At 42.8% G+C, this 26,642-nt stretch overlaps 1 protein-coding gene across 2 annotated transcripts in view; it reads left to right on the top strand.

Annotated features, from left to right (window-relative positions):
* LOC137383822 (signal peptide, CUB and EGF-like domain-containing protein 3) overlaps positions 1–26,642 on the top strand; it is a 424,809-nt gene that overhangs the window by 249,669 nt on the left and 148,498 nt on the right. The window contains exons 1-2 of one of the 2 annotated variants that reach the window (XM_068057092.1): positions 24,255–24,360; positions 26,271–26,396. In XM_068057092.1, the coding sequence (XP_067913193.1) occupies positions 26,276–26,396 (121 nt within the window). In that variant the 5' untranslated portion in view covers positions 24,255–24,360; positions 26,271–26,275. Of the gene's footprint in view, positions 1–24,254; positions 24,361–26,270; positions 26,397–26,642 lie in introns of those variants that run through there. The other variant, XM_068057091.1, reaches the window with a different exon arrangement.

The following is a 26,642-nucleotide window of genomic DNA, read 5'->3' on the forward strand; positions in this document are numbered from 1 at the left end:
TGTCATTAGATATATGTTGCCTCTTCCTATTCCTTCTGCCAAAATGCATCACCTCACACTTATCAATGTTAAATTCCATCTGCCACCTGTCTGCCCACTCCACTAGCCTATCTACGTCCTGTTCCAAGCGGTTCATATCATCGTCACTGTTTGCAGCACCTCCAATTTTGGTATCATCGGCAAATTTTGAGATTTTGTTCTGTATTTCAAGCTCTAAGTCATTTATATATAGAAAAAAAAAGCAGTGGGCCTAGCATTGACCCTTGGGGAACACCACTGTCTACCATCCTCCAGTCTGAAAAACAACCATTTGCTACGACTCGGTGTTTTCTGTCCTTAAGCCAATTTTTTATCCAATTGGACACTGACCCTTCTATTTCATGAGCCTCAATTTTGTTAACCAGCCTTTTATGTGGTACCTTATTAAACGCTTTCTTAAAATGCATATAAACAACATTCACTGCATTTCCTTCATCAAGCTTCTCTGTTACTTCATCAAAACACTCAACTAGATTAGTCAGCTGATCTGCCTTTTACAAATCTACTCTGGCTATCCTTAATTAACTCCAACCTCGCTAAGTGTCCATTGATATTTTCCCTGATTATTGTTTCTAAAGCCTGACCCACCAGTGATGTCAACAAACTGACCTGTAGTTGCGCAGACTCTCCTTACACCCGTTCTTGTCACATTTGCCACTGTTCAATCCTATGGCACCTCCCCCATATCCAAGGAAGATTGGTAGGTTATGGCAAGCCCTTCTGCTATCTCCATCCCAGTACATGTAGTATACTTGGATTTCCAAAAGACATTCGATAAGGTGCCACACAAAAGGTTAATACTCAAGCTAAGGGCTCATGGAGTTGGGTAATATGTTAGCATGGAAGTAGGAGTGGTTAACAGATAGGAAGCAGAGTGTCGGGATAACCAGGACATTTTCAAGTTCACAGACTGTAACTAGTGGAGTGCCGCAAGGATCAGTGCTGGGGCCTCAGCTATTTGCAATCTATATTAACAACTTAGATGAAGAGACTGAGAGTAATGCATTCAAGTTTGCTGATGATACAAAGCTAGGTGGGAATATACACAGTGAGGAGGCCACAAAAAGGCTGCAAAGAGACATAAACAGATTAAGTGAGTGGGCAACAAGTTGGCAGATGGAATATAATGTGGGGAAATGTGAGGTTATTTGGTAGTAAGAATAGAAAAGCAGAATATTTTTTAAAAGGCATGAAATTTTTAAATGTTGATGTTCAGAGAGACTTGGGTGTAATTGTACAAGGAAAGCAAAGTTAACATGCAGATAAAGCATGCAACTAGGAAGTCAAATGGTATGTTAGCCTTTATTGCAAACAATTGGACTACAAGAATAAGGAAGTCTTGCTACAATTATACAGGGCTTTGGAGAAACCATACCTGGAGTACTGTGTGCAGTTTTAGTCTCCACATTTAAGGAAGGATATGCTTGTCTTGGAGGCAGTACAACGAAGGTTCACTAGATTTGTTCCTGGGATGAAAGGCTGAGTAAATTACACCTATACACTCTGGAGATTAGAATAGGGTTGTCAAACCTTTTCGCGTGGGGGGGCCACATTACAATTTTGTCCTACATGGGGGGCCGGTGAGACAATTTCGGAAAGATAAAGGCATTCGGCACAGTGGCGCAGTGGTTAGCACCGCAGCCTCACAGCTCCAGCAACCCGGGTTCAATTCTGGGTACTGCCTGTGTGGAGTTTGCAAGTTCTCCCTGTGTCTGTGTGGGTTTCCTCCGGGTGCTCCGGTTTCCTCCCACATGCCAAAGACTTGCAGGTTGATAGGTAAATTGGCCATTATAAATTGCCCCTAGTATAGGTAGGTGGTAGGGAAATATAGGGACAGGTGGGGGTGTGGTAGGAATATGGAATTAGTGTAGGATTAGTATAAATGGGTGGTTGCTGGTCGTCACAGACTCGGTGGGCTGAAGGGCCTGTTTCAGTGCTGTATCTCTAAACTAAAAAACTAAACTAAAAATGTCTCTTACTATTCATCAAAGCAACAACAAATGTGCATTTTTGTGAAGAAGCTACAAATAAGAAGATTAATTTATTGACTTACTTTCTGGTCACGATATTGGACACTAATTTAGTGAGATACCTGGCATTTTTTTGCTTGCACAAGTAGTCAATGTTTGCCCACACACTTGTAGTGATGCAGAGTATTGCGGAGAGATGTCCATCTGTCAGGAGTAATCTTGATCACTCTCGCTCCGTCTCTCTCTTTTTCTGTGTCTCCCCCCTCTCTGTGTCTCCCCCCTCTCTGTGTCGTCCCCCCTCTCTGTGTCGTCCCCCCTCTCTGTGTCGTCCCCCCTCTCTGTGTCGTCCCCCCTCTCTGTGTCGTCCCCCCTCTCTGTGTCGTCCCCCCTCTCTGTGTCGTCCCCCCTCTCTGTGTCGTCCCCCCTCTCTGTGTCGTCCCCCCTCTCTGTGTCGTCCCAGCTCTCTGTGTCGTCCCAGCTCTCTGTGTCGTCCCAGCTCTCTGTGTCGTCCCAGCTCTCTTCCCTCCCAGCTCTCTTCCCTCCCAGCTCCCTGAGTCGTCCCCGCTCCCTGTCGTTCCGCTCTCTGTCCTCCCTCTTTCTCTCTCTCTGCCCCCCTTTCTGTACCCCTCCTCTCTCTGTCCCCCTTCTCCCTCTCTGTCCCTCTCTCTCTATCTCTCTCTCTGTCCTCCCCCTCTCTGTGCCCCTCTCTCTCTCCCCTTCTTTCTCTCTCTTTCTGCCCCCGTCCCTCTCTTTCTCTCTCTCTTTGCTCTCTCTCTCTGTGCCCCCCCTCTCTGTCCCTCTCTTTCTCTCTCTCTCTGCCCCTCTCTCTCACTCTCTCTCTGTTTCCCCCCCTCTCTTTCTCTCTGTTTGTCCCTCTCTCTTCCCCCTCTCTCTCTCTTCCCCCTCTCTCTCGCTCTCTCTTCCCCATCTCTCTTGCTCTCTCTCTGTTCTCTCTCTCTCTCTCTGTTCTCTCTCTCTCTCTCTCTCTCTCGCTCTCTCTCTCTGACAGTTGCAGAGAGCAGGAACGCTCAGCAGATGATCAGTTTTTTTTAAAAAAGTCGCAACTCAGTTTCACAGCTGACAGATGCTGAAATTGGGAATAGCGGTTTCCCAACTCTGGACAGATTCGGGGATTTCTGGCGGGTTCCAACTTCTTTTTGAAAAGCCCCCCCCCCCAGAAAACCCTGAATCTGTCCGAAGTTCAGAAACCACTGTTCCCGCTCCCAGCACCGGTCAGTTGTAAAACTGACTTGCGACTTTGTTTCAAAGCCGGACTGGAAGAAGAAGCCAGTGGGAAATTCCTCATCTCCAGTCACGGAACCCTGGTGAGGATGAGGAACTGCCCCGGTATAATTTACATCCGCGGGCCAGATGGAAACCTTTGGCGGGCCGGATCCTGGCCCGTGGACCATATGTTGGACAACCCTGGTTGAAAAGAATGAGCGGTGATCTCATTGAAACATACAAGGTTTTGAAGGGACTTGAAAGGGTAGACACTGAGAAGTTGTTTGCCTGGTTGGGGAATCTAGAACACGGGGGCACAGTTTCAGGATAAGGGGTTGATCATTTAAGCACTGAGATGAGGAGAAATTTCTTCACTCAAAGGATTGTGAATCTTTGGAATTCTCTACCCCAGAAGGTTGTGGATGCTCCATCGTTGATTTATAGATTGATAAATAGATTTTTGGTCCTTCAGGGAATCAAGGGATATGGTGAGTGGGCCGGAAAGTGGAGTTGAGACAGAAGATCAGCCATGATCATACTGAATGGTGAAGCAGGCTCGAAGGCCATATAGTCTACGCCTCCTATTTTTTTACATTTGTATGTTCTTATGTACTGACCTACTATTTCTGCTACTTAATGTTTTTTATTGACAGACTAGGTGAGTAATTTTGTGGGGGATGGGATAGCATTTGGAATGTATCATCACTGTTGTTCATCTTATGTCGAAGATGTGTTTTAGAGAGATTTGATTGCATCAGAATCTGCTGCCATTCATGTGGAGTGAGGATTAGTTATTGCCAGAGTCTGATAATGTGTGTTTGAGATGAGAAATTGGATTAAATTGTCATTAATATCAGCATTAACTCGCTCAATAGATTGCCATTCTCTTAACATGCAACACCAACAACATTTTCAACAAACAAATTGTATCTAGTTTTCAAAATACAGTCAACTCCCCGCGTCCCGAACAGTTGAGACTCCATACGGTTAAACACTCGGTGACTGAGGTCAGGCCCCAACACTCAGTACATCCCCCCCATTGCACGCCATCAATCCGGTTCTGCCCTGTTCCCACGAGACACCAACAACCAGCCAAGGGCCACAAGTATAAGCAATAAACCTTTTGTACAATTGTTGCTATAGCTTGAACACTGAGCAGTTGTTGGACTCCATGGATTCTGCTCAGTGCGCCACATTCTCCATTCTCATTTCATGCTCTCATTTGTTTTTATTTATGATGGGTAGATTATACTTGGTCTGTGGAAGGAGCCGTCTTGATTTGCCAGGTAGCCTTTCCTTGCTGTTGTCTTTCTTATTTTCTTGTGCTCTGAGGGAGCCTTTTCTTCAGTTTATTACCAGAGTATTCAGCATTTTTCAGATTGATTGCTGCTCTGTTGCACATTTCAGATCTTTATGGAAATAGTTTGACAGCGAGCCATGAGTGGAGGTACAGCCATTAACCCAGGGTCACATCAGCGATTGTGTTGTTTTAATTATGAGTTCATTCAGCTCCTGTGCACTGCCTGGCTCGATTTCTCCCCCAGCCTAATTCTGGTGGTAATCTCACTACTCACTGTTAAAGGGGAAAAAAATCCCCCAAAAAACACAGATGGACAGAGGAGGAAAAAAGGATGTTAAAGTTAATAATCTTTGTAACTGGCTTTTAAAAAGGGCCCGGATGGGCAAACCCGCTGTTTAAAAGCCTGTTGTTTTACTGGGTTTTGTGAGGTCATTAAAAGGTGAAAGATTTTAAATTATAAATGGCAGCTCAAGCAATGGAGGTTACACACTTTGCTCTAACCTAAAAACTTCCACCGTTAAATAAATATTTATCTGAAACTTCCCTTCTGCAAGCTATCTTCAGGAAACAGTCTCCTTTCAATAGATCTGTTTAAAAAGTAACCAAAAAAATGAACTTGGGCAACATTCTCTTTCACACTCTCTTGCTTTTTAACATGCATCATGAGATTTAAACAAAGCCAAAGGGATAAGGATGCGGAAAGACTAAAAGAAAGTGCACCCATGATATAATTCATTTTTAGGTAAACTCTGAAGCTGCTGTGTGATAGAATACCCTTCCCTTTTAACAGAATTGACTACAATGGTTGTACAAAGTGTCTCTAATTTTTTTAATTCTTTTTAAATAAAATCTTAAGTCAGATATGTATTTCGTAAGTTATGTGCCATTAATTTAGAAAACGTCCCACATTGCTTCATAGTAGCAATGCCCCTGATACTCTGCAAATGTGCAAAGTCATTTTATTTCTTTTTTCCAATATTCTTTCTCCACTGACACACAAAGATGTGGACTACCTGCCGGTTATGATTCCCCGGGTGCTGGGTGCTTCATTGTACTTTGGCCACATGGCCATTTATCAGTTATCACATGTACAGTACAGTATGTGTGTGGACTAGAGTCTTGACAGTGATCATTTTATATTTTTTATATAAACACTGTATATTTTATTATAATTAATTACTCAGGACCTTCCTGGTCTCTGCATCTCAGCTGCTCATTGGATAAACTTGCGGCAAGTATTTCAACCTGTAAAACAGGAGTCTAGCTAATGTATAATATTTTCTGAGCCTTCAGGCAATTGCTGTGTTTATTTTAAGCAATACAGATACTGTGGCACAACCTGTCTGGGCACAACTCCATAGGTTTCTGTTTAACTCATGACCAATCAATTACTGACTTCATGGCTCTAATCTTCATCTTTTTAAACAACCTTTCAAGTCTAATTAATACTGTGTGTGCCCTACCTGGACCCGGCCTGACCCGAACTGAGCCCGAAAGCCGGATCCGGAAGAACGACCCGACCCAACCTGAACCCGACGACATGTCGTCAGGTCCCGTCGGGTTCGGGTCGGGTAGCAGGCCTTTACTCTGTACAGCTCATTTACTCACTGAGTCCGTGGAAGATCGTTCAGTTTATTTAGAGGGACAGGCTGAGCTGGATTCAGTTTTGTCAATTTCTGAATTTTCTCAATGATCCCAAAAGCTAATTCATGCTCAAATAGAATGTTTACAGCACAGAAGGAGGCCATTCAGCCTGTCCAGCCCATGCCAGCTCTCTGCATGAAAAATTTAGCTAGTCTTACTCCCCAGCCCTTTCCCTGTAACCCTGCAATTTTCTTTCCTTCATTGTGTCATAGAGAGATACAGCACTGAAACAGGCCCTTTGGCCCACCAAGTCTGTGCCAATCAACAACCACCCATTTATGCTAATCCTACATTAATCCCGTATTCCCTACCACATCCCACCATTCTCCTACCGCCTACCTACACTAGGGGCAATTTACAGTGGCCAATTTACCTAACAACCTGCAAGTCTTTGGCCGTGGGAGGAAACCGGAGCACCTGGCAGAAACCCATGCGGTCACAGGGAGAACTTGCAAACTCCGCACAGCCAGTACCCTGAACTGAACCTGGGTCGCTGGAGCTATGAGGCTGCAGTGCTAACCACTGCACCACTGTGCCACCCTGTGCTTATCTAATTCCTTTTTGAAAGCCACGATTGAATCTGCCTCCACCACTCTTTCAGGCAGTGCATTTCAGATCGTAACCACATACTGCGCAAAAAAGATTTTCCTCATGCTACCTTTGGTTCTTTTGCCAATCACTTTAAATCGGTGTCTTCTGGTTCTCGACCCTTCTGCCAGTGGGAACAGTTTCCCTCTTTCTACTCTATCTGGACCACTAATGATTTTGAACACCTCTATCAAATCTCCTCTCAACCTTCTCTTCTCAAAGGAGAACAGTCCCAGCTTCTCCAATCTATCCACATAACTGAAGTTCCTCATCCCTGGAACCATTGTCATAAATCTTCTCTGAACCCTCTCTATAACTTTCACATCCTTTCTAAAGTGCAGTGCCCAGAATTGGACACAATACTCCACTTGAGGCCAAACTAGTGTTTTAGAAAGGTTCATCAAAACTCATAATTTTCTTACTATTTAGGCCTGGCTTACCTTGAGAACATGTGCAGAGACAGACTAATTTTTGCTTTGACATCTGGAATTGTATTGCAAGGCTCATTCCACATTTCACAAGTGGTTCAACCAATGCTTTACAAAGGAGTATTTACATAAGAATATCCAGCCTTTTATTTTATTTGATGAAAGTATGTTCTTTCAACTTTTCTTGAAAAAACACAATTGCATAAACCTTCCTCCATTTACTTTATGTGAAGTCGGTGAAAGTTTAAAATGGATTTCCGCTGTTTTGTGTTCAGCTCAACTTTTTCACTGACATAAGTGACGAAAGAAAAATCTGAAATATTAAATAGATTCTTATGAGTAGAGGCCTGTTACAAAGCCCACACGATTTCCCTTTTCATTACCCGTTTAATGCCATCACTGAAAGTTACAAATACCCCCATTGTCTACACTGGGCAGGTCAATTCCCCCAGACTATATTTGTGTCAGTTATGCTGGCTGCAGCCACGTTTACCACTGGAGCTGTCACTGATTGATTATGTAGACTGGTTACTGAGTTTGGGTGTGCATGACAACAGATCAACACTAAGAGTTATATATCTTGCTGGGCGGGTGAGATTGAGCTCAGCGTTCTCCTCCTGTGTAAATTGAGTCAGGATCTTGAATAAACCCACATCTTACTGCAATGGGAATGATGATTATATCGAAGAAATTCAGTTTGAAAGATTTGTTGTCCAGTAAATTTTGTGGGATGCTTTCATACCATGTATTGGTGTGGTAGAATAAGGCACAGTATGGAGTCCCCCAGTTCTGATTATTGTTGCCACTGATGACCGCACGCACCTGTTTTTAGTTTGCTGGCATGGTTGCTTGGACGTTCTGTTTCAAATTATTTGAAACTGACTCCCTTAATAATTGCTACAATGACTTGGAACATTCTGCTTTTTTGAATTAGGTTTATTACTGGCGCTCGCTGCAGGTAACATCAATCACGATTTAAAAACAGCTTCCTGTGTTGTGACATCCTGTCTTATGACACACTCTACTACTTTCAGTTATAGGTTACAAGGAGGGTAGATTTCAAGAAGGAACTTGTGATGGAGGCAGTATGGCAACAGGCCAGCATTAAGGCAACATCAGAAAGTGCAGGAGAAACAAGGTGGTTTGAGGTGTCACTAAGTTACAAAGTCTACCTTGTAGGAAAAATAGAAAAGCAGAATTTTTTTTTAATGGTGAAACACTGGGAAATGTTGGTATTCACAGGAATCTGGGTGTCCGTGTACCTGAATCACAGAAATTTAACATGCAACAAACAATGAAGAAGGCAGATGGTATGTTAGCTTTTATTACAAAGGGATTGAAGCATATGAGTAAAGAAGTCTTACTACAATTATATAGAGCCTTGGTGAGACCACACCTGGAGTATTGTGTACAGTTATGATTTCCCTACCTACAGAAGGATATACTTGCCTTAGAGGGAGTGCAACAAAGCTTCACTAAACTGATTCCTGGGATGGTCCTATGAGGAGAGATTGAGTAGGCTAGGTCTATATTCCTTTGAATTTGGAAGAATGAGAGGCAATCTAATTGAAACATATAAAATTCTTGAGGGACTTGACAAGGTAGATGCTTGGAGGATGTTTTCCCTGGCTGGGGGATCTAGACCTAGTGGTAACAGATTCAGAATAAGGGGTCATCCATTTAGGACGAAATTAAGTGAAATGTCTTCATTCAAAGGCTTGTGAATCTTTGGAATTCTGTACCCTAGAGAGCTGTGGATGCTCAGTCATTGAGTATGTTCAAGACAGAGATTGATAGATTTTGGGTAGTAAGGAAATTAAATGGATATTGCAAGAAGGTGGAGTTGAGGTAGAAGATCAGCCGTAAAATCGTGAGAGGGAGGTGGGTGCCGTACACGTCACCTACCCGCCCCTGCTGCTATTTTACCAGCGGCAGGGGAGGTGGCAAATGGCCCCAGGCCAAATGAGGCCCTTGATTGTCCAATTAATTGCCACTTAAGGGTCTCCTCCCGCTACCACTGATATTTTACTAGAGAAGGATGAGCACTTCAGCACCTGAGGAGGCTGCCCAGTAATACCTGTTGGCCTCCTTGTAGGCAGGGAGGGCCTCCTGATCGGGCAACCTGTATCCCATGGAGGGCCCCCCAACAGCATGGGCCACCCCTGTAAAACTAGCCCCCCTGTCCTGGTCTCCAACCCATTCCCCCGCACCACCCCCCACCCACCAACCAGGGCCTGCCCGATTGTCCCCGGCCAAGGCCCAATCCCCACTTAGCTGTTCCCAGGCTAGCGTCCATTGTGGCTCCTCTCGCTGCGTGCAGTCCCAGCAGTGGCCACTGCTCCCGGTGCCGCTGCTGGGACTAAAGAGCTACTGGCCCTCTGATTGGCCAGCAGCGCTTGGAGGCATGACTTTCTGCCTCAGAGGGGCAGAAGCCCCGACCGAGGCCAATTAAGGGCCTGGCGGAGGTAGGCTGTTGGGGTTGGGTGGGGATAGGGGCTCTACCTCAGCACTAAATTCCAGCCCTGTAATTCTTACCAACCCTGAAATTGCACTGGGCAATATCAGTGTTCGTCTGAATTGCTCTCTCCAATTTCAGTGGAGGCACCCCTTGTTTAAAATAAATGACATACGGAGAGGAAGTACACTTCACAGAAGTACATTGAACTTTTGTTAGTATTTTAGGGCAGTGGCATCTGAGTGAAATTGCCAATTAGTGTTGAGTAATGGGTAGTTTTGGGCAGTTGGACTATTACTAGATGTTCGGTTGACACAGCCCAAGTTAATTTCATATCAGATCCTGACAGTCACCCGAAGATACTTTCATGTCCAGACCCGGTAGTGAAAGGACAACAAGGCAACCTGCTTCTCCACCCGTTTCTTTGAGCACATGACCTTTGACCTCTGCTTTCAATGTTAGTAATTGGAGAATGTTGGTAGGAAACCAAAATTTGCAATGAAGTGAAGGTTATAATAGCCAGAGTAAAATTAACAATAACTTACATTAACTATAGTAAAATTAACAATAATTTACATTTTCTTAATGTCGGGAAACATACCAAAGCACTTGACACTGGCATAAAGGGACAAAATTGGACATGAGGTCAAAGCAGGTATTAAGAGGGGTGACTAAAAGCTTGCTCAAATAGGTAGGTTTTAAAGAGGAAGGTGCAGAACGGAGGGAATTCCAGAGCTTTGGGCCAGCCAGTTGAAAGCACAGCTATCAATGATGGGGATAAAGGGGAGATGCACAAAGGGCTAGAGTTGGCAGAGTGCAGAATTCTGGTTGTGAGGTTGTAGGGTTGGAGGAGATTACAGAGACAGGTAGGGGAGAGGCCATGTTGGAGAGGTTAGTGAGTAGGAGGCTGAGCCCTGGATTTTAATATACAAAACTCTTCAGTCGTACAAAAAAATGAAGCACTTCAATTGGTTCTATTAAAGGATAAGATTTTCCTATTTAACTTTATTTGCTGTGAGCAAAATGGTCTATATTGAACCAATTAAAGAATTTTAAAATTATAAATAATTGCATTCATTATGTAAGATTGCCTTTAATGTTTGTGATTTTGCCCTTTGATCTGGCCTGATAGATGCATTTTTTGACAGGTCAATGGCAGAGGGTTTCAAAAAGAAATGATCCCAACAACATACCCCCATTGTGTTGCTGATCCTTTTTATTGCCCTCAAGGGGTGTGTAATGTTTTTCCTGGCTCTCTTTCAGGGGTTTTCCATTTGGTGAATGCATTCTGTAAAAGGAACTCTGCAGCTTAGGGCTTTGGAATTCTTCGCAATAATTTCAGATGCTGACTACTTGGAGATGACATGATATTGGTATAGCAAATCTATGTTAATTACTTGAATGAAGGAACAGTGTGCATTGTAGCCAAATGTGCTGATACAAAGATAGGTGGGAAAGCAAGTTGTGAGAAGGACACAGAGGGCTGAATTTTACGCTGCCCCAGCGGGTCAGATGGTGGCGTGGGAGCGGATGGAGGCGGCATAAAATTGAGCAGGAAGCTCCGGGAGGCCTACCCGTCCCGCTCCCGCCTCTGGTCAACTTTACGGCGGTTGGGCGGGGGGGAATACAGCCCGCCCGTCCGAAGCCAATCAAGGCCCTTAAATGGCAAGCGGGCATGCTGGGGACATGAAAGGCCACCCAGTGATAGCTGCCGGCCTTTCTGCGCGCCGGGGGGGGGGGGGTTGCCATGGCAGTCGGGCACAGGGTGCCCGATTGAGGGCCGCCCCCGCCTCCCAACCCACTCCCGGGACCCAAGACGCCCCCCCACTCCTCAAATGTGCACCCTCACCAGGGCATGACTGATCTCCCTGGTGAGGCATGCCCAACTTACCTTCCCTCCTGGCTCCATGTCGTTTGCTGGGCTGCAGTCCCAGCAGTGGCCACTGCTCGTGGTGGCGCTGCTGGGACTAAGAGCTGCTCGCCCGCTGATTGGCCGGCAGCTCACTGAGGCGGGACTTCCTCCCACAAGCGGGTGGAAATCCCGCCTCGGGACAATTAAGGCCCGGGGACCCGTAAAATGCAGGACGGATCCCTGGGCTAGACGGAAGCGGGTTCGCCACCAACTTTTACGTCAGTGACGCATTCCCGTCCGCCTAAGGTAAAATCCAGCCCAGAGAGTCTGCAAAGGGATTGATAGGTTAAGTGAGTGGGCAAAAATTTGGTCGGTGGAGTATAATGTAGAAAAATGTGAGGTTGTCCAATTTAGTAGGAAGGTTCGAAAAGCAAAATGTTATTTAAATGGAGAGAGACTACATAATGCTGCAGTACAGAGGGATCTGGGTGTCCTCGTGCATAAATGACAAAAAATTAGCATGCAGGCATAGCAAGTAATTAGGAAGGCAAGTGGAATGTTGGCCTTTTTTGCAAGGGGAATGGAGTATAACAGTAAGGAAGTCTTTCTATAACTGTGCAGGGTGTTGGTGAGACCATGCCTTGAGTACTGCAATATAGTTCACCTTATTTAAGGAGGAATATGCTTGCATTGGAGGCAGTTCAGAGAAGGTTCACTAAGTTTATTCCTGGGATGAGGGGGTTATCTTATGAGGAAAGGTTGAGCAGGTTGGGCCTATACTCATTGGAGTTCAGAAGAATGAGAGGTGATCTTATTAAAGCATATAAGATTCTGAAGGGGCTTGACAGGGTAGCTGCTAAGAGGATGTTTCCCCTCATGGGGGAATCTAGAACCAGGGGACACAATTTCAGAATTAGGGGTTTCCCATTTAAGATGAAAATCAGGAGGAATTTATTCTCTCAGAGGTTTGTTAGTCTTTGAATTCTGTACCCCAGAGAGCAGTGGAAGCTGGGTCATCAAATGTATTGTTACGACCAAGGCGGGCGGAGTGCGCTGTCTTTCCTAGTTCCACTTCTCCATAGGTCACACCATATATTTAAATGTTTACCCAGTTCCCGATGCAGTCAATCATATATTCTACTCTTTATCCCAGAATAAAATATCCCAACCAGGTTTCTTTAATAAACAACAAAATTATCAGTTTATTATCAAACAAGTCTTATCCAGTAACGAAGCAAAGCATTAACACACAGATTGAAATATGAAAGTTCCCTTTTTAAATACACACACACACACACACACACACACACACACACACACACACACACACACACACACACACACACACACATGCTCTCTGTGGAGGTCTGTTACAAAAAACGACAAAAAAAGGAATACTTTGGCCAAATACTTGCTAATACTAGAAGAAAAGAGAGAAGACGTGGAAGGAAGTCAGTTGTCCCTTTTGGTCTGGCGTCCAGGTATACGGAGATGGGTCACTGGGATCTTTTCTGAAGCAGTTCCTTTCAGGTGGTGTTGAGAATTAATCTGGTAGGTTTTTCCAGCTTCTCAGGAGAGATGCAACACCAGGGATTTTAGCTGTCTCACACTGGATCTTTGCAGGGTTTCTTCAAAGAGGTAGAGAAAGAGGTGAGCTGAGTGGTTTCTTTTCCTTGGCAGGCAAAACACCAACTTTCTTCAAAACCGTTTATACCCCAACTGAACAGAAAACGATATCCAAACCCCAAACAGAAAGTCAGCCTCTTGGCCTCCATAAACCTTGACATGTGACTTCTCTAGTTTGATGTCTTTGATCGAGAGGTTGTGCACAGTGTACATCTAAATACCTGCTTACATTGATAAAATCAGCATTTTAAAAAACAAGATCATTTCTCCGTCTCTCCCAAACGTCTTCCTTCCAGTAACAACCAGTTCTCTTTTTGTATCAGGCAAATAGGGAAGGTATTGAAAATTATGCTTTATTATAGGCAATTTGAACATTTAATTCTAATAAAGAAAAATTTAAAATGTGACTAAGAGGAGAACATCAATCCCACATGGCAAAAAAAATGAGTATGTTCAATACTCAGGTCTTTTTAAAAATAAAAGGATGTGGTTGACTCTGGAAAGTCCTAATTTATTATCCATTCCTAGTTGCCCCGACAAGATGGTTGTGGACCTACTTAGAATCATAGAATCAGAGAAAAATTATGGCACAGAAGGAGGCCATTCAGCCCATCGAGGCTGCACCAGCTGTTAAAAACTAGCCACCCATCTATTCCCACCTTCCAGCACCTGCTCCGTAGCCTTGCAGGTTACAGCACTTCAGGTGCAGGTCCAGGTACCTTTTAAACGAGTTGAGGGTTTCTGCCTCCACCAGCGTTCCCGGCAGTGAATTCCAGACACCCACCACCCTCTGTGTGAAAAAGTTTTTCCTCAAGTCCCCTCTAATTCTTCTACCAATCACCTTGAATCTGTGCCCCCGGTAATTGACCTCTCCGCTAGTGGAACCAGGTCCTTCCTGTCTACTCTATCTAGGCCCCGCATAATTTTGTACACCTCAATTAAGTCACCCCTCAGCCTCCTCTGTTCTAAGGAAAACAACCCTAGCCGATCCAATCTTCCCTCATAGCTGCAACTTTCAAGCCCTGGCAACATTCTTGTAAATCTCCTCTGTACTCTCTCCAGAGCAATTATGTCCTTCCTGTAATGTGGCGACCAGAACTGTACGCAATACTCCAGCTGTGGCCTAACCAGTGTTTTATACAGTTCCAGCATTACATCCCTGCTTTTGTATCCTCCTCCTCAGTCACTCTATGTGCTGATGGTCCTCCCACAATGTTGCAAAGTTGGGAATTACCAAGATTTTGACCCAGCGATAAAGGAGGAACAGCAATATATTTCCCATTTGGAATGATATGTGACTTGAAGGAGAATGATTGAGAGGCGTGAGAGATGGAGAAATGTAGGATTCTTTTGACGGGTCAGGCTTTATGTTCCAGAACTACATTGTAAAATTCAATCGCCTATATCTATCCATCTAATATAGAGTGTAGCAAGTTAATGAACTTAATCAGTAGCAAGGGAACAAAAATGACTATTTCTTTCTTTTCCAAAGTGCACTCATCTTGAATCAATGAACTCTAAACTGTAATAACTGAGACACCAGGTATATTTTCCACCACCTGTTTCCAAAAAGACATTTAAACCAAACAAGCTGAAATAATTTTTGAGATGAATCACTAACCGAATACCACACAACTCCTTGAAAAGTTAAAAACAGCATGCAAACACCCTCCTCCCCCCAACACAAACTATATAGGAAGTGAGAATCTGCCAAAAATAACTCTTAAACCATTAATAAAAACACACATCAAAAACACCATACCGAAAATGTCTTTTAAATAAATAAACATATAAGAATTTCTACACCCCATGCAGTGTAACAGAAATATTAGAGTGAAATGATAGCTGTTTGGTGTTAATTAAGATGACTTGGTGTTGGCTTCACATGAACCTGCATTCCCTACAATGGAAGAGCTTGATGTTGCAGTGTGCTGGATGGTTTGGCCTCCAGCTGCACCATTTCTTAAGACTGGTCTGTCCTCACAAATTTCTCAAGCATCCTGAATGGGATGCTTTTGGCATTTGGAGATGTTATCAAGAAGAGAAAGCAAGCATGTTTTAGAAAAAAAGTACAGGATTGTTGAAATGTGATTTTCTCCCATACACAGAATATTGCCTAAATATTTACCTTTTAACTTTTTATTAAAGGTTTTGTTGCTTTCAAAAAATCAAGGGAGTAATTTTAACCACAAAATATGGGGTGGGGGTAAGGGTTAGTTCTGGGTTGGATGTTATTGTTTTAAAAATCACAAACCTGACTCCAACCTGACCTCTCCCGGTTTTAACAAAGGTGGGATGGGTAAGGGTGGCAACCAACCCACTCCCAGGAGGTGAGTTGGCCCAGGAGGCCATGTAAATATTAGAATGAGGCCTCATGTACCTCAGATTTAACCTATATTCCAGGTTTAACCCTGACTGCCCAGGGTTCCCAGGCCTTGGGAAACTTGAAAGGTTGAAAGGAGCCAAGGAAGGCTTCATGGAAAAGGTAAGTGCCTTTATAGCACTGTTTGTGGGCCAAGAAGAGCAGGAATGCTTCGTGCCAGCCTACATAGCTTGCCTTCTTTCATGCTTCTCCATAAGATTCCCTTTCTCCCCCCCCCACCCCCCCACAAGGTATTGGATCCCTCCCCCAGGATTGGGAATCGGACTGCCTCCCACTCTGACCCCCACAGCATGTGGGGCCTGATTTCTGGGTTTCCTGAACAAAGCTCCTCACCCCCACTCACAGAACCAACCCCAAGTTGGCTTCCTATTTAGGGGGAAACACTCTGGAACAGAGTGCAGCCCCAGTGGCAGGTAGGGAGCCTGCAGCTGTAAGTAAAATTTCTGGAAACTCTCAAAAATCTCAGAAATAAGCCTATTAGTTTGCATGAATAGCAATGAAGTTATATAAGAGATGATAGAAATATATTACAGATGATGGAAATTTGAAATAAAGACACAATGCTGGAAATACTTTGCAGATCCATGCATTTGAAAAGAGAGGTTAAGATTTCAGTTGGAGATCCTCTATCATAACTGGTACCTTCTGGATAAAATGAGTACATCCTGTTACTTCACTAATAGATTGAGTGGTATTTGAATGTGCTGAATGTTTAAGAACAGCTTTAAAGCAAGATTATGAGCTTCCCTGTATCTCTGTCGATGGATACGTTGCACTGAGCCAAAGAGATCAGCAAGATCCCAGGTTTGATTGTTAATTTGCACAGGGTTAGCTGATTTTAGTTGGAACAGTTCTAGGGAAGGAACAATTGGCTCAGCATCACCTGGTTTAGGGAGGGGTTCCTGATGCTGATTCCAATCGTTAAATGACAACCATCAATATTGTATAGTGCCTTTAATGTGGAAAATGGCCCAAAGTACTTCCCGGAAGTGAACTCTAAAAGATGGATTCCAAAGTAAAGAAGGGGCCATTGGGAGGGATGTTCAAAAACTTGGTTAAAGAGGTGGAGTTTAAGGAGGTTCTTAAAGGAGGAGAGGGGAATTAAGGAGAGAAAATTACTGGAAAGTGCACGCACATGGATGTTGAACTTTTCATGATAAAATAGCCTGCTAATGCTCATTGACTTGACGAGAGAGCTGATGGTGCCAGTGGAACTGCATCCCAGTATGAGTTGGCATCTTAAGGGGAAGAGACAAAAAAATTATGGAAAAGTAAAAGCAGGGCAACCAAAATCATTCCCAAGTCAAAGGACATTTTTACAATTGGTAAAGTGCTAGATAGCCATTGAATTCTCTCCTACTACCAGAAGACACTGAAACTTTCCAAGGGAAAGTGTTCATTTTCTGCAGTGTTTATGATAGTGTGCCAGTCTGTGACACATGATAATGACTTCAGAACTAAGCAAATGTGCTCTTTGCTGTCAAGCAGTCAGGCATACAAACAGCTTCCAGGTCAGAGGGCTCAGTCTGGGAGCTTCCTGTACCTCAGTGTTGGTACAAAGTTTCAGTTCAATATCAATACACATTCTATTCCCTGCTCCGATAACTGAGCATTACTGGATGGAAGAAATAAAAGGACAATCTAATTGGTTGGGACAGTGGATATCAGTGCACAATAAAAGCTTGCATTCCTTAACTGATTGTTATCACCTATCGATTATAAGAAACATTTCAGTGTGTTTATACTGGAATAGGCGACTGCAAGCTGATTAAAGAACAAGACACCCAGTCACCTCTCGGCCCCCTATTTCTGGAATAGACAGATTAGTATGTTCATTATTTCTTCCTCGTCATACAGTACATGTGGCTTTCCTGCTGGTTGTCGACAGATTTTTGTGTCATGTTTCCCATGAGCCGCCTTTCATCCCAGTACTGCATATGATGTAAACATTTAGTATTTTCTATACATACAAGGAATTTTAATGTAAACTTTCGAAGAAATTCTTCATTTTTTTTCTCCCAAGTACGCTCAGATGAAAGTGTATGCAAATGTTTGTAAGGAGTTCTAGACATCATGGAGCACTGCGTTGGCATTATGCCAAGAACGTATCATCCACAGAGTGGAGGGAAACAGGGCTAGATCAGAAATTGCAATACTCTCAGGGTTAATTCAGGGTTAAATAGCATTCGCGGGGTTAAATAGCACGTGCAGCAGTTGCATCACTGTACAGTACTCTAAATGTTAAGCCAGAGAGTGCAGATCCTGCAGAATCAATGGTCGTCCCAGTAATTAGAAAGTTAAATCAGATAAAGATTACATCAGAGAAGGTTTTACAAAGTGTTACATGCAATGCATTAGCTGGACTCTTCTCTCCACAGATGCTAACTGATCCACTGTGTGTTTTCAGCATTTTCTGTTTATGTTTCTAATATTTGTATTTTCTTTCTCTTATTTAAATCAGAGCAATTGCTGAATTCCTGCATCTTTTCCCACTGAAATCCTGCACTGCTGATATAGTAATGTTATTTAGTATCTGTACAAGAAAAAATATGGACGACTGGCATAATGTTGAATTTTACATTTGAACTCTTCTCTATGAAGGAGATGTATGTCAGCCTGAAAATAGTTTTTATGTGTATTATGTAACATGATCTTGTTGTGGAAACAGTGAGTTTGAAATGTTGTATTAAATTAGCTTTCAAGGCTTAAAATAACATTGACAAATGTTTTAAAGGGGGAATCTACCTCTTTCAAAAAAATGACTAGTTTATTCATGCGTAAGTATTCCGTACAATGTGTAGCAAATCAGCATTGAGAAATTACATTTTTATCACTGCTTGGTCTTCACTTTATGGCACAAAGGGCTGATATCCCTTTGCTAAGAATAAAGGCTCCTGTATCTCCCTCTCACTCAGTGTTACAAGCCAAAAGTTCCACCTCTGACTCCAGTACAGTCGTATATTGCAGTGTCAAATACATTATAAAACCATTGTCATTGCACTTCCCTGTTAGTGGAAACAATTATTATGGCATCATGTGAAGTTAATTTATTCTATTAAACACTGAAGTGATATAAATGAGCTCTAGAAATACATTGTGATGTTAATATTTCGATAAAGGCGTGAAAAGGTGCTTTGGGTTGAAAAGTGAAACAGCTGATTCTGAGACCCCATAGAATCCATGCCTACGACTATGCAAACTGCTTGTATCAAGGCTGCTGACACTAACTGATAAAACTCAGCACCCTGGATTTTTAAAAATGTTTATTTGTTCTCAGGATATGGGAAAAGTTGGTTGTGAACCTTCTCCTTGAACCCTTGTAATCCTTGTGCTAATGGTGTGCACACTGTGGTGTTGGGTAAGGAATTCCTAAATTTTGATACAGCAACAATGAAGGAATGATGGTATATGTCCAAGTCAGGATGATGTGTGACATGGAGAGATCTAGAAGACTATGGTGTTATCATGATCTTGCTGCTCTTGTACTTGGTGTTAGAAGTTGCAGAAGAAGGAGGTGCTGCCAAAGTAAGCTTATCAAGTTGCTGCATTTCATCCTGTACATACAGTGGCTGTAATGCTGTCATTGATAGAGGACTGAATATTGAGCCTAGTGACAGGAGCACCAGTTGGGTAAACTGCTCTATCTTGAATGACATTGAGCTTCTCGAATGTTGTTGCAGCTGTACCCATCCAGGCAAAAGGTGAGCATTCCATCACATTCCTGACTTGAGCCTGTACATGGAGGTGAGCCACTTGTCCTGGCCTCAGACCTGCTCTTGTAGCTACAATATTGATGTGACTGATCCAGTTAAGTTTTTGATTAGTGGTGTCTCCCAAGATTTTAATAGTGGGTGACTCAGCAGTAGTGGTGCTGTGGAATGGCAGGGGGAGGTGATTAGATTTTTTTCTTTATTGGAGATGGTCATTAACTAGTACTTATGTAGTGAATGCTACCTGTCACTTGTCATCCCAAGCCTAGATGTTGTCAGGTCCTGCTGTAGTTTGACATGGACTGTTCTATCATCTGAGGAGTTGTGAATGGAGCTGAACACTCTGTTACAGCCAGATGATAAGGGGTCTAGGTGGTTCCCACAGTTCACCTCTCAACTGACCGCAATTGTGTTTTGTTTAAAATGATGAGTTAGCCTCTGCATGTTTTACTTGTCAAATAAACAGACAGTGACAGGTTTTCTTGTAGGTTTAGAGCAGAAGATTAACTATTTATTGAATATTCATTCCCCTAAAATGTTCGCAACACCACTCGTGCATGCATTCGCTCTCATTTGGACTCGAGAGAAGATAGATAGAAGGTAAAGGATAAGAATTCAAAATTGCCCAGGTATGGAGTAGAGCCTATCCACAAATCTGACCCAGCCAACTACTGACATATCAGTCTCCTTCCAATCATCAGTAAAGTGATACAAAGGGCAGGGAGGTGGCTCTCAGTAGCCTCCATGAATGATTGTAGTTTTAGTATGTTCTGGATTAATGGTTATCAGGATAGGTGTAGAACAAGATGATGAAATACAGCTGGGATTTCAGTGCGACTGGAATGTTTGTCTTGAGGGTAATGGGCCAGCACAGAATGCTGGAGATATGAAGGTGGATTAATATTCTGGAGTTCTGCTTAATTATCTTTGGAGATCAGGAAGTTTTTAATAGAAAAATGATGAAGTGTATGGGATGGATTCAGTGATAGATTTAGTGATGGGAAAAGAGCAGTTTTGGGCTGAGATTGATGGCTGATTTTATTCTATACTTTGTTGTATTGTTAATTTCTTCTTTCTTCGGCCTCCTTATCTCGAGAGACAATGGGTAAGCGCCTGGAGGTGGTCAGTGGAGTGTGGAGCAGCGCCTGGAGTGGCTATAAAGGCCAATTCTAGAGTGACAGGCTCTTCCACAGGTGCTGCAGAGAAATTTGATTGTCGGGGCTGTTACACAGTTGGCTCTCCCCTTGCGCCTCTGTCATTTTTCCTGCCAACTGCTAAGTCTCTTCGACTCGCCACACTTTAGCCCCGCCTTCCGTATTGTTAATAAAGCTACTTAAATAATTATTTCAAGGAAGGAGTGAGGGTGTGTGGAAAGGTCCATTTTTCTTGAAGGGGGATGGGTTGTGGAGGAAGAGAGAGAGGAGAAGCCTTCATCCTTACACTAGCTGCAAACACTATAGAATGGAGAATCCCGAGAGAATAGACACTCACAGAAGTTGTTTGTTTTCACTGTGCAACAACACATTTCAAATTATAACAGGGCCTTCCCCATGGACACTAGCAGGAAGGCTGGCTGAGTCAGTCACCTCTTTTGTTTAGGGAGAATCCTGTAGTAGTTTTTAAAACTTTAGAGTGTTCTTTAAAAAGGTTCATGGATTAGCAGCAGGATTTCCCCAGCAATGGCAGCTGTATCTGATTACCTTTATTTCCCCCCGCTGTCCCCTGACATTTAAAATGCTTATTCATCAATTAGTCTCAGTTTTGAAGAAGCATCCAAAATCGTTAACCTGTTTTTTTTGCTCTGCAGCTGCTGACTGACTTGATATGCATTTCTGGCATTGTTGGTGTCTGTTTAATTCTGTGTAGTGTTTATGTCAGTCAGTGTATTAGCACAGGTTCCTGCTCATACACAGCAGGTTGATCAGCATCTGAAAGAGACTAGTTTGGCTATGACCCTTTATCAGCTCTCTTAACTTATCTTTTTCTCACAGGAATGCTGTCCTACCTTCCTCTGTTTTAAATGCTGATTAACTTGCTGTGCATTCCCAGCATTTTTGGTTTTCAGTTCAGCTCTGGGGAAAGAGCAGAGGAGTGGGACTAACTGAAGAGATAGCTCTTCACAGAGCTGATTGGTCTCCTTCTGTGCTGTAAGATTCTATCATTTCCAGGCTTTGCAGTTTTATTAGTTCTACATCATTTAATATAATCCTGATTGCTTTTAAAAGTGAGATCTACATTTAGCCTGAGGAAATAAAAGAGAATGAGTTTTAAAAAGCACCATGCTATGGATATAGCCTCTTTAATGGAATCCCCTTTGATGTCTGTGTGTTTAGATAACTGGAGAGCAGGAGTTAGCGGCAATCACCCAGAGAAATGCCTTGAGGTTGAGAAATTACATTAGGACTTGAATGTTTATTACTGTAGCCCTCTGGGTCTGTAGAAGCAGATCTGTACCAGCTGCTCATACACTGAACTGAAGTTTATCTGAAGAATTCTTTAAGACTGAGATTTTATCAGATACTAAAAAAAAAAGGGCAAAATAACTCTGCTAGGATCACAACAGCTTTCTACCTATAGAGTTTAACAACAAAGGCTTACATTTATGTAGCACTTTTAATGTAGTAAAACATCCCAAAGCATGGGGAAAATAAGTGAACATTGAGAAATGGGAGGAAGAAGGAATAAGGGAGGTGACTGAAAGCAAGATTGATAGGTTTTGAGGAGGCTTTTGAAAGGAGGGGAGAAACAGAGATATAGCGAGGTAGAAGGACTTAAGTAGAATGTTCCAGAGCTCAGGGACAAATTGCTGACTGCTCTGCAGCTGAAAGTGGAATGAATCAAAGGGAGGATGTAAAAATCCTGAAGCTGAACAGCTAAAGAATGCAGGCTTGAATAAGGTAGCCGAGGTGGGGAGGGCTGAGACCCTGGGCGGATCTGCAAATGAGGAATTTGAAATGGAAGCAGATAGAAATCCAGTGAAGGTTGGCAAGCACAAGAACAATAGCAGAATGGTGCAGTGATAGGATTTGGGTGGAGGAGTTTTGGATAAGTTGAAATATATACAGTTTTGAATCTAAGAGGCTAAGAAGGAGGGCATTCAAGTAATTGTGTCTGAATGTGGCAAAGTGTTTGAGCATCAGTGGGGATGATGTATGAGTGGAGGTGGGCATTGTTATGCTGGTGGAAATAGGCAGTCTTGATGGTGGCTTCCAACCCCTCATCCTTTTGTCAAAGACTAAGGTTGTCTAGGACCAGGGGACACAGTCTCAGAATAAGGGCTGGGCCATTTAGGACTGAGATGATGAGGAATTTCTTTACTCAGAGGGTGGTGAATATTTGGAATTCACTACCCCAGAGGGCTGTGGAGGCTCATTGAGTATATTCAAGACAGAGATCGATAGATTTCTAGATATTAAAGATATCAAGGGATCTGGGATAGTGCGGGAAAATGGCATTGAGGTAGAAGATCAGCCATGATCTAGTTGAATGGCGGAACAGGCTCGAGGGGATGAATGCCCTACTCCTGTTCCTATTTCCTATGTTCAGTTTTGCTCCCCTTACTTGAGGAGGGATGCAGTTGCATTGGAGGCAGTTCAGAGGAGGTTCACTAGATTGATTCCAGAGATGAGGGGTTTGTCTTATGAAGAGAGATTGAGCAGTTTAGGCCTTTACTCTCTAGAGTTTAGAAGAATAAGAGGAGATCTAATTGAGGTATGTAAGATGATTAAGGGGATTGACAAAGTAGACATAGAGAGGATGTTTCTTCTGGTGGGGCAATCTAGAACGAGAGGTCATAGTTTTAGGATAAGGGGTAGCAGATTTAAAACAGAGGTGAGGAGAAATTACTTCTCTCAAACGATCGTGAGTCTGTGGAATTCACTATCCCAGAGTGCGGTGGATGCCGGGACGTTGAGTAAATTTAAGGAGGAGATGAACAGATTTTTAATTAGTAATGGGTTGAAGGGTTATGGAGAATTGGCAGGAAAGTGGAGTTGAGACCGAGATGAGATCAGCCATGATTGTATTGAATGGCGGAGCAGGCCCGAGGGGCTGAATTGCCTACTCCTGCTCTTAGTTCTTATGTTATATTATGTTCCAATGTAAGTCAAAATCGACTTGAACACCTAAAACTGCATGCTACCAGTACTGGGTACTAACCCACTGAGTTCCTGTCTATGGTGTCACTGGCAGGTACTAACCCACCTAGCATCTCCCTGTACTGCCACTGACAGGTACCTATAGATACAGTTCTTGCCTTACCATCACTGCTGGGCAATTATTTACATCCTGCAGGTCTTTGTTTGTGTATAGTGCCTTTCTGTGCATCAGAGGAAGTTGGATTGTCCCATGCTCAACGTCAGTGTAACTTAGCCTAATTGAGGCACATTGAATACAGTCAGTAGGTATGTGAAGGATTCTAACCTTGTATTCCTTTTTAAAGGAATTGGTAGCCATCATTTTTTTCCCTACATTTTCCTTTTGTAAGAAAGTTATCTTCTCCCTCCTCCTCCCCCCATTGTGTTACTATGGCAAACTCCCCTGCTCACTCCCATCCAATCTTTGTGGTTTCTATGCTAGAATTATCACACTGCAGTTAAGAAACTGATCCTTAAAATGGATATCAAGATAAATTTAAAATAACTTGTCTTTTTTCTTTATTGTAAGAAAGCATTTTAACAAAAGATTTTAAAGAATAATTATATATGGATAATTATTTAATCTCTATATCTGAGCCATTTACTTCCTCTCTCTCTATGAACTTCCTTGTATGGTGTCTTTGTGAGGCACAGAGGGGTCACTTAGTCATGTTAAATTGCACCTTTTAATTAAGGCTGCAGAGGCCCGTAAGGGGTAATGTTTAACCAAGAAAACAGTTCCTTTGGAAAAACATCTAAAACTCTGTCCAAAAGCTGTATTCTTTTTAACTTTACTTTGGAATTAATTGTTTTCAGATTTTTGATATTTTTTGTTTAAAGTTTCTCTTCTCATGTCTGACAATTTCATCAACACACTGGTGTCATGGTAGCTATTGGTATAAAGGAGCCAATGTTAACAAGATTCTCAATTACCTTAAGTATTCATTAACAGAAACCTACAGAATGTCTTTGGTGCAGCTACAGGAAAACGAAGTGGAGTTCAAGGTAAATAAGAGAAGACCAGGAATTTATAGATTCCCGTACCCCTTCTGACTGATAATTGACTTTTCCCCTTGTCTTGTAATATAACAGAAAATAGGAGTTTAACGTCAGCACCCAGTGTTATTTCTGTTTTTTCTTAATGCAATGCTTAACATTTTTTTAGGTTCCTACCTTAAAGGAGCTTTGTTTTTATGTCTGTTACTGCACAACAAGATAATGTTATGAATCTGCAACTGACAGATCTTGAGATATATAATTATTTATCTTTATAATTTTTTTCAAAAACAGTTTGATCCCTACTACCTTCCCTGTGTTGCTGTTATTTCAGAGTGCTTGTTTGTGGCCCTGCTACATCTAAGCTGTGTTTCCAGGAGAGCATGTAGTACAGTGAGGCCTACCATAGGTTCACCTTGAGATAGGATTGGGGGTGGAAAAGTTGAGTGGTCAATCTGCAAAATTAAAATAAAAATCACACCTTCACACTGGACAAGGGCTCAATAAAATCTTTTTTCTTGAATAATTTATTTTTTATTTTATTCAGAGATACAGCACTGAAACAGGCCCTTTGGCCCACCGAGTCTGTGCCGACCAACAACCACCCATTTATACTAACCCTGCAGTAATCCCATATTCCCGACCACCTACCTAGGGGCAATTTACAATGGCCAATTTACCTATCAACCTGCAAGTCTTTGGCTGTGGGAGGAAACCAGAACACCCGGCGAAAACCCACGTGGTCACAGGGAGAACTTGCAAACTCCGCACAGACAGTACCCAGAATTGAACCCGGGTCACTGGAGCTGTGAGGCTGCAGTGCTAACCACTGCGCCACTGTGCCGCCCCAATTTGTACATACTGGGCTCTGTAATGGCTCACCGGGTTTATCAAAGAGTAGTTGAGTCAGTCTGATTACGAAACTCACAGTCTGATGAAGGGTCACTGACCTGAAATGTTAACTCTGCTTCTCTCTCCACAGATGCTGCCAGACCTGCTGAGTATTCCCAGCATTTCTTGTTTTTATTTTAGCTCCCAGTCTATGTTGAGTTATATGATCTTAGCTGGTATGGCTGTTGAGGTGCCTCTGGGTTACTCGGCAAGGCAGTTGTGGGGGTGGTGGGAGATGTGGTTGAAATCATTCAGGATTCCTGCTCCCAATCACTATCCATTAAACTCTGCTAGAAATGCTCATGTGGATCTTGGAAGAGGAGAGAAATAAGCTGGACTGTGATTACTGCATGCACATACACATGAAGACACATGCACACAAAATTGAACAGTTTGCTGATACTCACTTTCACAGCTCACACATAAAAAATGGCCATTTGGGCAAGACATTAAGAACATAAGAACATAGGGAATAGGATCAGGAGGACATCATATGCCCCATCGAGCCAGCTCCACCATTCAGTATGATCATGGCTGATATTGAGCTTCACCTGCACTTTTCCGCCTGATCCCCATATCCCTTGATTCCCTGAGAGACCAAAAAGCTGTCTATCTCAGCCTTAAATATATTCAATGATGGAGCATCCACAACCATCTGGGGTAGAGAATTCCATAGATTCACAACTCTGAGTGAAGAAATTTCTCCTCATCTCAGTCCTAAATGATCGGCTCCTGATCTTGAGACCATGCCCCCGCGTTGAGGAATGTCCAACGCTCATGGAATCCTGTCACAGCAAGACTCAGGGTCTTCTGGGGAAGGGGTGATTAGTGGAAAGACACTAGTGGGAAAAAGACAAAAAAAAAGTTTTGAAAATGGAATCAAAGGAATTTGTACATTGATTGATATCGAACTATAGGAATCATCATCGCTCTGCTCAGTTTTGATTCTTAGATGTAATCTTTATGCTGTATTGTAATGATTTACTGTTATTTAATGGACACTTTCTCTTATTGATGGTTCTTTGCAGAAGGAATGAACTGTATGAATAAAAACCATGGATGTGCTCACATCTGTCGGGAAACTCCAAAGGGAGGAATTGCCTGTGAGTGTAGGCCCGGATTTGAACTTACAAAGAACCAACGGGATTGCAAGTGTAAGTCTCAACATGTATCTATCTATCATTTTGGGCTCAGCATTAATAATTGTACAGTGAACTGTGTTGTTGGAAGGTACTCATGACTCTTCGTGAAGTGAGATTTTTATTTCCTGGATTATAGCTGATCTGGTAACATGAGGAATGAGGCTTTGTGAATTATGATCTGCCTTACGAGTGGAATTAAAAATATATGTGCAACCACTCCCAGTCGGTAAATGGGTAGACGTTTTGATCAATAAGGTC

The sequence above is a fragment of the Heterodontus francisci genome, chromosome 25 (genome assembly GCF_036365525.1).
Source record: "Heterodontus francisci isolate sHetFra1 chromosome 25, sHetFra1.hap1, whole genome shotgun sequence".
In the NCBI taxonomy this organism is placed as follows: Eukaryota; Metazoa; Chordata; class Chondrichthyes; order Heterodontiformes; family Heterodontidae; genus Heterodontus; species Heterodontus francisci.